Raw genomic sequence first — 15,652 nt, 5'->3', positions numbered from 1 at the left:
TTAAATAATTTGGAAAACATCAGCAATAGCTGTCTGACTATATGTCTGCTTAAAAGTTCTGTACTGAAATCCAGCCTCTTAAAATAAATATGGACCCATAGGATTTGTTCATTGATTCCCTTTTATTGTTATTTTTGTAAAAATTAAATGCTATCACCATGATTTAATTTGGGTTTGTTTAAAATAATATACTTTTTTGGGTTATTTGGTTTTTAAAGTCCTCCTTCATTGGAAAAGGAACCTGGTTCCCCAAATTCGAGTCAAATAGAATTGACACCTCAGAGAAAAAAAAAGACAGACAGCCACAAAATGACAGTAAGCTAAAATGGAATGTAATTTCAGCATGACAATTTTATACAGCAAACCCAGGCTTTGATGTGATGGTATTCAATAGGAAATAATCATGATAATCAAGTAAAACATTGGTGCATCTACCAGAATCATGGTATGTATATCTTTATTACAGTTTCCAGAATACATGGATTAACAATGGCCAGGCTGTGATTTCATCAAATTCCTATTTTAAACATTACATACAAACACAGAGCTGTTTAAAAAATAGAAATGCATGAGTTCTGTCACCTTTTTTTTTTTTTTTAAATTTTTTTTTTTTTTTTTTTTTTTGGCATCAGGAGTCCTATGACTTCCAAAAGGGAAATCAAATGGTGCATGGTAGCAGATTGACTGAACTGTACTAGGTTATTGTTCACGTTCTGTGGCATATGTATCACCTCAAACAGTGCTAGAAGCACTCCAAGAACAAATCCTTCTCCTTTCCCACTCTCCCCGTGACACCAGTGGGTGCTGGCAGGACTGCAGGATGCACAGGCTCACACAACTCCCTCCCTGGAGCACAAAAGCAGCACTAGGAGACCTGGAGACACCTGAAGCTGAGGCATTTGGCTGCATCTGCTTTGATTCAATTTTTTTTTTTTTTTTTTTTTAATTATTTTTTATTTACATTTTCGTGTGCATGCGTGGGCGTGTGCGGAGACACCGCAGAAGAAGAGGTTTCTCACAATACTTATTTAAAAAATGAGTTTAAACTTGCAAATACAGTATGGCACATCAGAGGTGGGCTGGACACTGCTCAGCACTTGTCCTGCCCGACCTTGCAGCACTTGGAAGGCAAACAGCAAAGTAGAACTCAGCCAAGCCTTTGCTGAATGGAAAAAAAAAAGCAATTTACATACACAGGGAAGTTTGCTCCCACAGAACTGTTACCTGTTTGAAATATTCACCAGCTAGATCATTCTCAGGGTAGGAAGGGCTGAAGTCACCCATCGAAGCAGGGCTTGCCTGAGGGGTGTGAAAGCTGAACCTTGCAAAGTTTCCTTAACAAAAGCTATAGGAGGATTTCCAGAGCCAAACCTAAAACTCAGCCAGATTCTCAGAGTTTGGTGTGCCGTGGGATGAATTTAAAGTAGGTTACCAAAGAATTGTGGCTTGGATAGAAACCATGAAAATATTATGTTTTTTACAGCATTTGTCTGAGGTAGTACATATACCACACACAAAAATGCAAAAATATACAGATATTCATGATTATTTGCATATTACAGAAGGGAACTGTGGGAACGCTCTTGCATCTCAGTTCTCAAGAAGAACAGATCATTTTGGATCCCACTGCTGATACTGAGCACAGTCAGCTGAAACCAGAACAAGTGCCAATATTCCTGGGAACGCTCCCTGGAGCTGTGTGCCAGTGCCCTCTGAGGCACTGCTCCTGTTTTGGTTTTAGCCAAATAATCAGATTCACACAAACACCACGGGTGTGCTGGGAAAGGATCCCTTTGAATCCCAGACAGACATCCACGGCAGGGCAGGTTGTTCTCTCAGTAAACTGCATAAAAGTGGAGCAGAAGGAGCCCAGTGCCTTCCCATTTCTGCCCTGCACAGCCAGGGGCTCAGCACAGATATGGTTATTTGTACACGATAGAAACATTTCATTCCCATGACATTCGGAGGTTGAGTTCGATTCATCGCAAAGGTAAAATTATCTTCCTCTTAAATAAACTAAGAAATGTAAACAGTGTAACATCATTAAAACAAAAAAAAAAAAATTCTCTCAGTACTTGTAAAACGTGAATGCAAACAGATGTGCTGGTATATTGTTAACGTCATGTCTCAGAGGACAGAGAGTGAAACATAATTAGCAAGAAATTTACGTATGAACCCTCCAGTGATTTTCTTTCTGGGATTACTTTGAATACAAATATAATTTAACTGATATATTTCATTTTTTTTTTAAATTAGAAAATAAGGCAAGTGCATTTCTGAAAAAGGTGCTACTCTTCTACACTTCTAGATAAACATGTGACACCTCTGAAAATTAGATCAATAATAAAAACATTAAAAATATCTGCAATTTAATATAGACTGAAAAACTATCAAAAGACAAAGTGACCAGCATCAATTTCAGAAAATATTTTAGACTTCATAAATACGAGCACCCTATATTTACATAAATTATCTTCTAAACTAGTTTTCCTTTGAAAGACACTTTCCTTCTAACAGATATGTCCATTAAATTATATAAATGTTTCAAATATGAAAAAAATAGTAGTAAAATAGACGCATCAGATGATGTTGTTATTTTGGATTTGCCTTTTTTTTCCTAAGATTTGGTTCTTGAAAATCTGTAGCCAGCTTTCACAGAGCTTTCCAAAAAAAAAAAAAAAAATATAACCCATGGAAATGAAAAACTTGTGCACTAATAACTACTGCTATCGTATAAAGATTCTGTGGAGAGCTTTTGAGTTTTCACATATAAAGATTATACCAATACTTGTAAATCCCAGCAAAATGCTAATTTCAAAATCTGAATTCTAAGACACTATTGATTTTTATAGACATTATGAACCTAATCCTTTAAACTGGCTTTGTACATTAAGCACATTTTTATAAGAGTAAATTTAATAGTTCCATGTAAAGAAGCTTCAATACAAGGCTGATGTTGACCTTGCACGAAACAGGATAGAATTCTTTTTAGCTCCTACTGATAAACAAGGAGACAAAATCCTGTTGCATGCTTTTTTTTTTTTCTTTTTTTTTTTTTTTTTCTTTTGTCCTGAAACTCTTCAGTTTGTTCCTAAAGCCCCCAAACAGTTTAGGGAGAGTGTTTAGTTGACAGCAAGCATTTCACTAGGCTTCAGTGGTATTCCTATGTTTAGAGCTATGGGCAAACCCCCTGTATTCTTTGAAAAAATAAAAATAAAAATTACAATTCAATACTAGATTGAAAAGAAGCTGTATCTTTTCTTACAGTAATGCAGTTTGTAATTGTGGGAATTTATCCCAGACTACTCTGACAGTTTTAAGAGGATCTCAGCAGAGAAGCAAAAAGAATCTACTGTACAAAGATGCTTGGCTCAAGCAGTAGTGCAAAGATCCACTGCCCCAGGAGCAAAGTCCCTCCAGAGCAAGCAGTTTGTGCACAGCACCCACTGACACCTCACCTTCCCAACAGCCTCTACAGACACTAAAAAAACCCCCAAGTTCCCCCTAACCCCAGGCAATAAAAGCATCCACAATAATTTCATCAATCAGTGATAAGCATTAATAATCTGAGAACAAGTGCCAGCTGCTACAGAGCATCCTGATTCTTTAAAAGTATCATAGCTCAGCAACTTATGCAGTAGTTCCACTGGAATTCCACTTCAAAATCCTCCATCCCCTCCAGGTGAGCAATCAGTGGCCAGGATGGGGCAGCTGGCCTGAGCCAGGCTGGGGACAAAGGGGACAGTGGCTCCCCAGGGAGTGCCAGGACAAACAGTGGCAGCTGCTCACCCGAGGAACTGCAGTGCAAGGGCCTGGGCACAAAGGGGAACAGGAGGAGCTTCCCAAAAAATCAGACTTGGTCACTGCTAGGCAGTGCTCCAGGTAGGAAATGTGTTGGTAGGTGCTGAACTCTCAGCACTGAAAATCCACCAGTGGAGACCCTGCTACGTATTTTACCTGAGAAACAGAGGAAAAACTCAGAGGCAGTTCTGAAAAACTTCATCGTGTAGCTTGTCTCTAAAAACCTATACACAGGTATTTTAGCATCATCAAAATAGGACAATCATACTTTCCCCCAAATAGCTTTATAAAGAATATATAAGTGCACAATTAGAAAAGTCCCTCTTTAGATACAGTTAAAAACATATTCTGCCCTTGATATAATTTTGGAAAAAATCCTATGCTCTGTTTTATTTAGTTTTTTTTTTTTTTTCTTTTTAGCAGTGATAAGTAACTACACCTCATCATATCACCAAAAGTGTAGATATGTGGTGTATCCTACTGGCAGCTGAAACAGCTGAATCCACCAGGCTTTACACTGAGATAAGGTTTTCAGCAACCTCACTGGGGCTGTGTGTTGCTTTTTTATGGTTACAAAAAAGATTCTGATAATGTAGACCAGCTCATCTCTGAATTTATTAACATACAATTTTATTATTTTTCCTTTCATGTTCAAATCAGAACTGCAAATGGAATCCACAGCTGTACTCTTTCAACAGAAGTGTATTTTCTTACCCATATAAAACATAACCTAGAAATCCCCAACTCCTTTCATGTGAGTTGCCAGCTTAAACAAAAAGGGGTGAAAAAAAAAAAAGAAAGAACATAAGAAAATAAGATATATACCCTACTGTTTAACACTGTTTACAGATCTTGGTAGTTGGGGTAATAAGATACAGTATGTGGATTTTTTTTTAGCAACAGCTTTAAAATTACATATTCTTACACCATCTCATTTAATCAATCCCAGTATTCCTTTATGATCATTGCCGATTTGGATGACAAACTCTTCCCAAAGCACATCCATTTCATTGTAAATAAAACAATTCATTAATTCTTTGGCATCAGAAGAATCATACAGCTGCAATTGCTCCGTTGTGTCGAGAACGAGACCTTTCCAAAGTTACTCGTTTGTTATCTGTAACAAAAAGAGAGAAAAAAACAAATCACCACAAGATTTGAAACACGGATAATGCAATGTCAAGAGGTTTTCAAACAGCCCTGAAAATCATTCTGAATGATATGTAAATAAGTGAGTAGGAGACTGGATCAGAGAAGTTTCACACTGCAGCTGCCAGACTGAGTTCAAGAGTTCTGCAATCAGCAATAAATTACTTTCTTGATCAGAGGAGCTGGGTGATAAAAGCATTAGGAGAATCCTGAAACACGGTCCCCTTGGAAACAGCACGTAATAAATACAGTTCTGGGTAAAATCTTACAAATTTTATAAATAATGTATGCACAGAATCTCTGGAAAAATGCATTTTGAGTTCCATGAGAATGCACTGACCAGTGCAGTGGTGAAAACCTGCTAGATGCTCCAAGCCTAAAAGCCCAAACACCTCTCACTAGAATTTGGTACAGAGTTAAAAATAGAACAGTTAAATCAGCCACTTCCTAAGCATTTCCTGATTGTGCAACGTGAACAACTTTTAGTATAAAATATTACACAGTAATTATTGCAATGAATAATAAATACATCTCTATCACAGGAAAACAATCACCAAGTACCAGCCATGCTCCTAAATGCCTTTACAATGAAATTTTAAAGCCATGAATACACATACACACACAAAGGGGCAGAATATGAACCCCCACTCAGTGCTCTGCAGGGTTGCATCTTTTTGACAATTAATTCCTGCCATGCACATTTTTTCTTTTTTTGGTGGCTGCTTCTTTTTGAATTTTTCCCCCATGTCCTGTTCAGGTGCTGCTCTGCAGCATTTCTGTCCCTGCTTTGCTGCAGCACCAAAAGAGGGCTGGGACTTTTACACAGGGCTGGAATATCATAAAGAACTTGATGCCTCTTGGGGCTACCTAAAAACAGGGGCCAGACAGAGTTAAGGGAATAAAAAGCATTTCTATTTATTGAAGGACCTTCACATACATTTGGGGCAGACAAAGCCCCCCAGGGGCTGCACCCAAAAATGGACCATGGGTCACAGGTTTGCACACTTTTATAAGTTTGGTCCATTTGCATATTGGGGGTAAATCTTCCAATTACAGCTTCAGGTAATGAAGTCATTTACCCCAAGTTTGCTGCCCCCTAAACTCACTTTTGTTCCCATCTCTGGGCCCTGAGGCAGTGAGGTGTCCTTGAGTGCCAGGCCTGCAGAGGAATTGTTGTGTCTGCCCAGAATGGGACAGCAGCAGCTCACACTGCACATGGAGTTTAGAGTTACACACTGAAGAGCTGCAGGAGCACAAATAGATGAAAAACAGAAAAGCTCAAACCCTAAGGCATCAAAGGCACTGCAGAAGCAAAACCACCTGCCAGGCACACTGCAGGCACTCGGCTTTTCCCACAGGTTCAGCTCCCTCTGCCTGCCCAGCCCAGCCCAGCCCAGCCCAGCCCCTGGCAGTGCCATGCTGAGGGCTGGGCACAGAGCTGGGTCCTCAACACCTCTGTGTCACCCTTGCCCCAAGAATGACACAAGAACACACGAGAGACTGAATTGCAAGAGGAGAAAAAGAAGCTTTAATACAGGCTTTTACAGACCGATGCCATATATTCTATTTGATTGGTTAGTTAATAAAAACATCTTTCTCACACACCGTCCTCGAGAAGAACAGAAAAACACCACCTGCAGATTGTTTATACTAACAAGTTATCACATTCCTACAACTCCCTATACATTCTCACAAGCCACTGTGAGGAATGATTGCCATTTCTCTCTGCCTGACCAGGCTGGCATCCCCACCTCTGGGGGGACACAGCTGCTCTGTGAGCTGGGTTTTGGGTGAATTTGAGTGCCTGCCTGACCAGGCTGGCATCCCCACCTCTGGGGGGACACAGCTGCTGTGTGAGCTGGGTTTTGGGTGAATTTGAGTGCCTGGGAAAGGCTGGAGCAGGGATCCACTGGGATCCACTGGGATCCAGCAGCGGCTGTGGGCACCTGCAGGGATGGAGCCAAGGGGCTGCAGCCAGGCTCTGCCCACCGGGGTCCAGCTGGCCACAGGGCACTGGCCAGCAGGAAACTCCTCCTGACTCTGAAGGGCACTGGGCACTGTCCCAGGACGGGCTGGAGGCTCCATCCTCAGGGATATTCCATCCCAAGGTGACCTCCAGAGCCCCCTCCAAGCCCAGGCCCTGCTCTAACCCAGCAGAGGCAGAAAGGGGCAGGCAATTAAAGAAGACAAAGAAAGTCATCCGTGTGATCTGCTCCTGGACAGGGAACACAGGCTGCCCGTGGAGACTGCACACTCAGCCTCCCTCTCCCCTGCTGCTGCAAGTGTCTCCAATGCTGTGGGGAATTAACGGCTCCTTTAGCAAGATTATTAGTTCTTTTTATAGTTCTGCCTTGCCTCCTTTTCCTAATGAACCTAGCCATGCATAAAGTATTCAAATTACCCTAAGTCAATCTGTTTTGCATGGGAATAAATCTCTAGGCTGGTTGCAGTGTCACTAAGAGCTGGCAATTAAAGCACAAAGGAAGGGAAGTCATCAGCTCCGATGTGCTGCTGCTCCTCCAAGAGCAAAGGGTGCAGTGATACCTGCTCTCGGTGGCCCTCAACACGCTGCCTTCAAGCCCATCAACTCTTCAGGTTAAAAACAGATTAACAGAGTCTAAGAACTGTTGATATTTTTTTTTTTTTTTTTTGGTTAGATGTTCTCCTTTCAGTTTTTTTTACCGTCATGCAATTGCAAAGCTGGGCTGGGACTTTAGGCAAACACAAAACCACAAAACAAAATAGTATAAAAAAACCAAAACTATTTCCTTCTTCAGGTAATAACAAAGTATTTTCTTAATACATTATGTGTTAAGTTAAAACAAAGGGTTTCATATGGTTTCATATCTTGATGCCTCGTGAAACTGGGTTGGCCTGGCATTTCAGTTACTTGAGCAAGAATTTTGAAAAATCATTAAATTTCTATCATTTTCAACATGCACATTCAGCTGTCTCCAACAACTGTATTTACCTTTTTTATGTAACAGACTGTATTGAACACAACACAAAGCAAGTCTGGCTCATAAACATGACTGACTATTCTGGCATAAAATCAACTATAACATCAATAAATGGTAAAACTATTTCCTTTTGTTAGGGGGAGATGGAGAGGGAAAATGAGAGTAAGTTAAAAGTAGCTGAAATGAAATGAAAAGAAAAATCATTACCCAAAGGCTCAGGTGTACTTTGAAAACATGCAAACATGACTAGAAAACATGATCATAGGTTCTGTGTGTACCAGCCAGGCCTCCTGGATAACCCCACAGGGAGAGAATTGTATTTCTCACTTTAATCTTAGAAGTCCATTTCTTTTAAAAGCAGGGCACACCCACCCTGCTCCCATTACAGACATTATGATCCAGCTCAGAAGTGAACACACGACCTTCAAAGTGGCCTCTCAATCTGCTGAAAGGATCTTAGAGCAGTGAAAGGTAGAACAGTCAAGGATTAAAATGGAGAACAAAGCAGATTTTAAATCACAAAATAATCTCCATCGTTTAGCTAGCTGGATCAAACGAAAATGAAGCAAATATAAAATTAAATGCTGAGGAATCAAATCAGCAGTTCCTTTTTAATACACATAACCCTGGAATGCAATGGCGACCCTGCAAAAAACAGATGGATTTTGTTATAAAAACAATTCCTTGCTCAAGTCTTGCACTCAGCATCGTACCAAGATGGGAATAAAATCTGTATTTCTTTTCCTTAATGCTCCTTCATTAGCTCTGTTATTAAAAGAGAAGTCTCAATAGCTGCCACAGATTTATGAACTCAGTAGCTTGTTATCAACACAGAACTCGGTTATATGAGGAGAAAAATAAATGGCACTTTGCACAACTGCAGTACTAAGATTAAGTGACTTTTTCATTTCATTTTCTCCTTATCCACTCTTCCAGGTAGTAACTTTATGCACTCCTAATTATAAACTCTATTTTTTATGAGCAATCATTAATAGAGATGTTGTGCAGTCCAATGGACTGGTCATGACACCGAGATATCTGATAATGGCAAAGACAGAGTCTATAAAACCATACCTCAAAGGTACCTGATTGGAATTTGCATTATCCTGCAACAAGACAAAAAGTTCTCTTCTATCATTATCTCTCAGCCCTGATATTAAAATTATAAATGTGTAACAAACTGCTTCCTTGGGCTTGGTACCTGATTTGACTCCTCCTAAATCACCTCCCCAAGGTGAAAGAATCGACCTTTCCACAGCTGACAATAACAATAAAAACTCTTCAATGCTCAGAGAAAGGAGGTCCTGGTTTGACTTGCCTTGAAAATGATCACAGCAAGAAGGTAGAACTCTCAGCAGTTAATAAAATATTTAAAAGTTCATCTTTTTGAAATAGTTTTGCCTATGCAAAAGAGACAGAAACGCGTGCTGTAAGGGAATTTGTATGGCCCGTGCCTTTGGGAATCAATGAAAGCCTTTACATCAAACATTTATTTCTTCATTCATGTAAAATCTTGTTCACTAGGAAATCCTACTGAAACACATCTTGTTTTCATGAGCAACCAAAAGAAAAATACTCCTGCAGTCCCAAGCACTGCAGCAGTAAAGCAGGGAAAACAGCCAGAAAAGCAAGACAATTTCCTACAGGTGTGGAATGATGGAAAAATGAGGAAGAGACTCCTTTTAGTAGGTTTTAAATGGATAAAGTGCCACAACAGATGGATTCCAAGGCTCAAACGCTTCATCTGCAATAATGATGACATTGGCATTTACTCCACAGAAACAGGTAAAAACCCAAATTTCATTTTACAAGTATCACTCTTTTCTGATCAGGAAAACCAAATATTTTCTAGTGTCACTGAGTAAAATTGTGACAGGTTAGGTTAAATTCCATTCACTTGAGCCTGGGTAGCCTCCAGTTTTCTCCTGGAGCTACCCAAGCACAGGGAAAACTGAAGCCAACTCATCATGTGCTGTAACAGCACATTACCAGCTGCTTGAAGGAACAACCCAAGTCAAAATCAACAACAACAACAACAACAACAACAACAACTATTATTATATTATTATTATTATTATTATTATTATTATTATTATTATTATTATTATTATTATTATTTCTGGTTTAGTTTTAATTTTATTATTGTTGTTTATCTTTTATTATTATTATTTTCCTTTATGGACTGCAGGCACCTTCCTCACCTTTAGCTTCCCCACAATGAAAGGTAAATTTTTTTTTGGAAAATGGAATGGCTAAAACCTCAGGCAGAAGCAGAACTGACCCAGAGTAAACCAGCAGGGAAGTCCATCCACACCCAGCACCTCTTTAGCAGCTGAACACTGCCTGTGGTACTGCCTGGCCTGTCCCTCTGACATTATTGGAGATCCCAACTGAGAAAAAAGCCAGGAAAGGAAATTAAGAGTATCAAAACTGCTGTAGCTGTCTGGAGCAAAACCCTTTCTGAGAGAAAATGGCTCTCCTAACCTCAATTCTGTTCAGATTCAGTCCATCTCTGTGAGATTTGATTTCAAATTGATCGTTCAGAATGTATGGCCTATAGAGAAAAAAAAATAGCAATAAGGTAAAAATCAGTTATGGGAGAAATACAGCTGAAATGACACTGCAGAAAAGGGGCTGAAATAGCTCTTTTCAAAGGATCCTTATTGCCAAGAGATGAAACAAGCAAATAAAACACTTTTCTAACTGGGTTAAGGGACACGGTACAGTTAACAGGTTTTCTGTTAATCATTAAGTATTTAACCCACTCTCATTTCAACCTAAACATGCCTGGCAAAATCTGACCTTGGCTCTTTACAACCATCACACCAGAGCATCTGACATTCACTTGGATTTGATATTTCTGTAACCAAAAAAGAGAACAGATCAAGTGATTCAACATCTCTGTTCTCAGCTTTTTGGTTTTTTTTGCTAAACAGAATCTCAAATTCTTGACAATCAAAGTTAAATGCCAGCTAAAAAGGTTATTTTAGCATCAGTTTCAAAGAAAACATCGAGATTTCAAGCAAACCCCGGAGCTGTAAGGTCAAATTCTATAAATCCTGGTTTATTTTGGTTTAGGTCAAGACTTCCATGTGAAAGCTGAGTGATAACCTGGGTTTATAAATGTTATGATCGAGAAACAGAAACTTACCCTTAGGCTAAAAAAAAAGACAAAATGTTTTTGGTGTTTGCTGTTTTGTTGGTCTTTTTTTTGTTTTTTTTTTTTGTTTTTTTTTTAAAGCCCCCAAAATCAAGATAGCACAGCTGAACACATTAATCATAAAGACATCATTTGTTAAAAATATGTCCCTGGTTACTGGGATATTTACAAATAGATTGATCTGTAAGGCGTTGAGGGGGAAGAAAAGGTTTAAGAAGAAATAAGGAGGAAGAAAAAGCACTAAGGAGAACTGCAGCACTTAAAAGGATGTCTCTGAAGGCTGAATGGTTCCTCCTCAGGAAAAAAAGCAGAAACACATCTCCTGAGTTATCTGCAGGAGTCAGGAGTGTCGTGTTCTGTTCAGAAACACTGCCTTCAAAGCTGTTAAGTCATTTAGGTAACACACAGCACCTTCATTTTAAGGTTTCCAGACTATTCCGTGTGAGCCATTTCTCATGGAGAAGATATGTGGCTGTTTGGATCCTCTTTAACTTGCTAAATAAATGTGTTAATACCCAGCAGCGCTGTAGTACAGAAGCAGGTCTAAAATACAGAGAGTTAAAGAATTTAAGCCGTGCCACAAAAGAGTTTCACTCAGATTAAAAGGGAACAAAGCCACGTCTAATCTCTGTGCTGCCACTCAGACCCAGCTTGCTGGGCACTGTTAATTGTAGCCTTTGAGCCGAAGGAAAATGCAGAACATCAGTAGAAAACCCATTTATTTGTGTCCTGTGTGTTAGACACAAAAAAATGCTTTAAAAGGGAATAATGTGGGAAGTTTTAATGCTAAATGGCATGTGTGATGACATTTAGCAGCTCAGCGCAATCCAGCTGTGACCACAGCCAATCCAGCGTGGCAGCACAATGAAAGTCACACTGCTGCAACCCAAATTGAGCATATTGGCCATCTGTATCATAATTCCAATAAAGAAATAAATACTTACCCTATTTAGAGCTGAAGTTCAGTATTTGTGGGATGAAAAATGGATTTGTAAACCCTATTTTCAAGTAATCAGTTTAAAGGAAATTTCGCTATTGCTTACTCTGGGCCTTAAGATTTCCAAGCCACCCAAAAAACAAAGAAAGAATTGGCCCAGTAAGATAAGATTCCTTAAACCTTTAAATGATCTGTTTAATATTTTAATTTGCCTTTGCTTTCTTTGTTAATAGCACGGCTTGGGATGTGCAGTGAAAGCTCTTCCACAAGAGTTGCACTGGAAAAGCCTTAGCAGGAGACAACACACGCCTGCCTCAGGGGTTACAAGACAAATCAATCTATTTTTCTCCTTTCCTCCAAGGGTAATTGGCCTTTAAAATTACAGAGAAAAATAGGCCTTCATGTCAGCACAATGCAGGCACATATACAGCCATTTTCCATTTCTTTTTCAGTTGGAATTCTCAGCTGAGAGGTAAACTTATAAAGGTGGGAAAATAAAAAGAAGATGAAGAGGAACGATTGCATCAGTTCAAATACCCTCCAATAACAAGCAGCACTGTGACCAGCATTTGAGGCTGGAATTTACTGAAACCTGCTATGAATAGCTGTCATTTTCCTAGGCAGTATTTTTTTATTCTTGATTGTGATAAAATTTTCTCGAATTTTTATGACAGCCTGTACCACCGGCATTCATGGAGATTTATCACAGAATTTAGTCAGACTGAGGAGTTATAATTATTGCTTCATTTCCCATAAAATCTCACAAAGTAATACTGATTTTTACCTCATTCTTCTGAAATTGCCTTTTTCAAGGAGCAATGATGGTTATGAATATCCCTAGAATCCTTCTGCTGTGCTGTACACATAATCACCTACAGGCTCCGTTTCAGCCTTTGAATACTGCTAAATTGTACACAGTGCATTTAAATTGGCTAATAAATTGTTTGATAGCAGTGAAACTCAGATGATAGTCTTCTTACTTTTTTGATTGCTATTAAATCTGGTTTGCAATACATTAATCACATTCTACTTTTGATAAGAGATAGTCACGTTAAAGTATTTCCTTGTGCATAAAGATGAGTAATCAGCTAAGCTACAACTGATACATAAAAACAAGAACAAAGTTGAAAAAAGTCAAAACAACTTAGTGTTTTAAAAGCAGAACTAATATTCCCTCGAAACAGTACTGAAAGCACTAAACCATTCATAGGACCCCGCTCACTGGGAGAGCGTGTACAGGTGTAAGGCAATTATTAGATTTGATATCTGAATGAACTCAGGTTCCCATTAGAGCCTGAATGCTTCAGTGACCCTATTATTCTCCTTCCAACGCTCCCAGACCTGATCAACTTAATTATTCTGACTAGTGAAACATTTAGGACATGAACGTATGGTTTGTTTTAAGCCAAATGAGACAAATGAAAGTACTTCATAAAACAACTCCAAGAAAAGAATAAGACACATGAGAATCAAACGTGTCAAATCCAGCAAGGTCAAGACTAAGTAACAGTAACAAAGAAAAAGAGAGAGAGATCCTTGGCAATAAAAATACACTTATTCAGATATTTTTTCTCTTGAACTTCTCATTTGTAACCTCTCCTGCATAGTGAAAACATTTAGCTGATGAATCAGAAGGATGAAACAAGTTTCAGAGAATAAATTAATTGTCTCCTTCAGTACTGAAACAATCAAAATCTCAAAACACAGAGACTGTCTTCTTTCAAAACACAGAGATTCTTCTTTCATAACTACACACACACTTTTAGTAGTTGTCCAAGAGTAGAAGTAGAGCCTCTACTCAAAAACCACTTCATGTCAGAGAGGACAGATTTGCTGATGTGAAAGCTGTGTTTCCCTGTTTTAATTGTCCCTACTATTTCTCTGCTAAGGAAAAGCGTGTGACACTGCAAAAGAACATGAATTCACATTTTAATCAGGTCTGTCTGGTACTAATCCGCTCTATTCTTCATCAATAATGAAATTTAAAATGTCCTGTTCCCAGCTCCCCTCTTAACACCGCCACTCCTACAGTTTGTACTTGCTTTGGAAGTGAGGTGACAGTGAGGTTACAGAGCAGGACAAGGAATACAGACAGTGATAGGTTCTGAATATGAAGAGCACAGGGAGCCCAGGGCTCCCTGCATCCCTCATCCCACTGCAGCTGTCCTGAAAGAAATGGGGCTGGCACCCCAGGGCTCCCTGCATCCCTCATCCCACTGCACCCTAAAGGAGCTGGGCAGACACCTCAGAGCTCCCTGCATCCCTCATCCCACTGCACCCTAAAGGAGCTGGGCTGGCACCCCAGGGCTCCCTGCATCCCTCATCCCACTGCATCTGTCCCGAAATAAACTGGGCAGACACCTCAGAGCTCCCTGCATCCCTCATCCCACTGCATCTGTCCTGAAATAAACTGGGCAGACACCTCAGAGCTCCCTGCATCCCTCATCCCACTGCACCCTAAAGGAGCTGGGCTGGCACCCCAGGGCTCCCTGCATCCCTCATCCCACTGCAGCTGTCCCTAAAGGAGTGGGATGAGCTGACATCCCAGGGCTCCCTGCATCCCTCATCCCACTGCAGCTGTCCCTAAAGGAGCTGGGCTGACACCCCAGGGCTCCCTGCCCTCGCTGCTCTCCCTGAGGAGCTGCAGGGGCTGCAGACCCTGCTCTGAGCCTGCACTGAGTGTGTTCCTGTCCAGCCACATTGCCATCACCTCCCCATCCAGTGTGGGGCTTTCAGGAAGAGGGAAGAGGCGGGGGAGCAGCAGCAGCCCAGGCTGAAGGCGCTGCCTGACATCAGCCCTGGCTCACGGCAGGATTCCATCTGACAAAACAAAGACAGGGGAGCAGGCTCCTCACCTCCTCTCCAGAGCTGCCTGATAGAAGTCAATACCAATCCCTTCCACAGTTCCAGTCAGAAGCTGGCAGATGGAAGTCAAACACAAACACAATCGCTTGCCAGCGATTCCCTACAATATTTTATCAGAGTATCGTAAGGATGATGCCTTAGGGTTTCAGCTTTTATATTTTCAAATCCTGTACTGCATTGGGGTATGACTCTTAACTCCATATAAAGTGTCAGTTACTGTCTTCACGTTTTGGTTGGACTAAACAATCCCTCTAGGCCTGGAATTCAAGGACACCGGATAGCCTCAGGCCCTGAAAGTTTAAACAAAAGAGAGTTGGGGGGAGCAAACTGGGGCTATGTGACTTCATTACCTGCAGCTGTAATTGGAGGATTAACCCCTGATATGTAAATGGACCAAACTTGTAATTGTCTGAAAAACTCGTGACCCATCATCCATCCTAGGTGCAGCCTCTGGGAGGCTCTGACTGCCCAAGGTGTATCTGTGGAAAGCCTCCAATAAACACCCACTGTGTTCTCCTAACCTTGTCTGGCCTCTGTTCCAGGCAGCCACTCCAGAGCATCCAGGGCAGGTTTGCCTGGCTGGGAGTGATGCCTTCAGTCCGAGTTTCCATATTTTCCACATTCTGCACTGCATTGGTGAATAACTCTGAACTCCACACACAGTGCCAGCAGCTCTCCTCACAGCTCAGGCACACAGAGCAATCCTTTTCCAGCCCCAGAACCAAGGACAGCGCTGCAGCTCCAGCCCCAAAAAGTGCAAACAGCAGAGAATGGAGGAGA

General features: G+C 40.6%; 1 protein-coding gene across 1 annotated transcript in view; it reads right to left on the bottom strand.

Annotated features, from left to right (window-relative positions):
* Nucleotides 1–310: 310 nt before the first annotated feature.
* Nucleotides 311–15,652, bottom strand: part of DIAPH2 (diaphanous related formin 2) — a 174,623-nt gene continuing 159,281 nt past the window's right edge. Inside the window, exon 28 of the mRNA XM_053989875.1 lies at nucleotides 311–4,918. Coding sequence (XP_053845850.1) covers nucleotides 4,854–4,918 — 65 coding nt within the window. The 3' untranslated portion in view covers nucleotides 311–4,853. The remainder of the gene's footprint in view (nucleotides 4,919–15,652) is intronic.

The sequence above is a fragment of the Vidua macroura genome, chromosome 14 (genome assembly GCF_024509145.1).
Source record: "Vidua macroura isolate BioBank_ID:100142 chromosome 14, ASM2450914v1, whole genome shotgun sequence".
Taxonomy (NCBI): Eukaryota; Metazoa; Chordata; class Aves; order Passeriformes; family Viduidae; genus Vidua; species Vidua macroura.
This window is presented reverse-complemented; position numbering and strand designations above follow the sequence as displayed.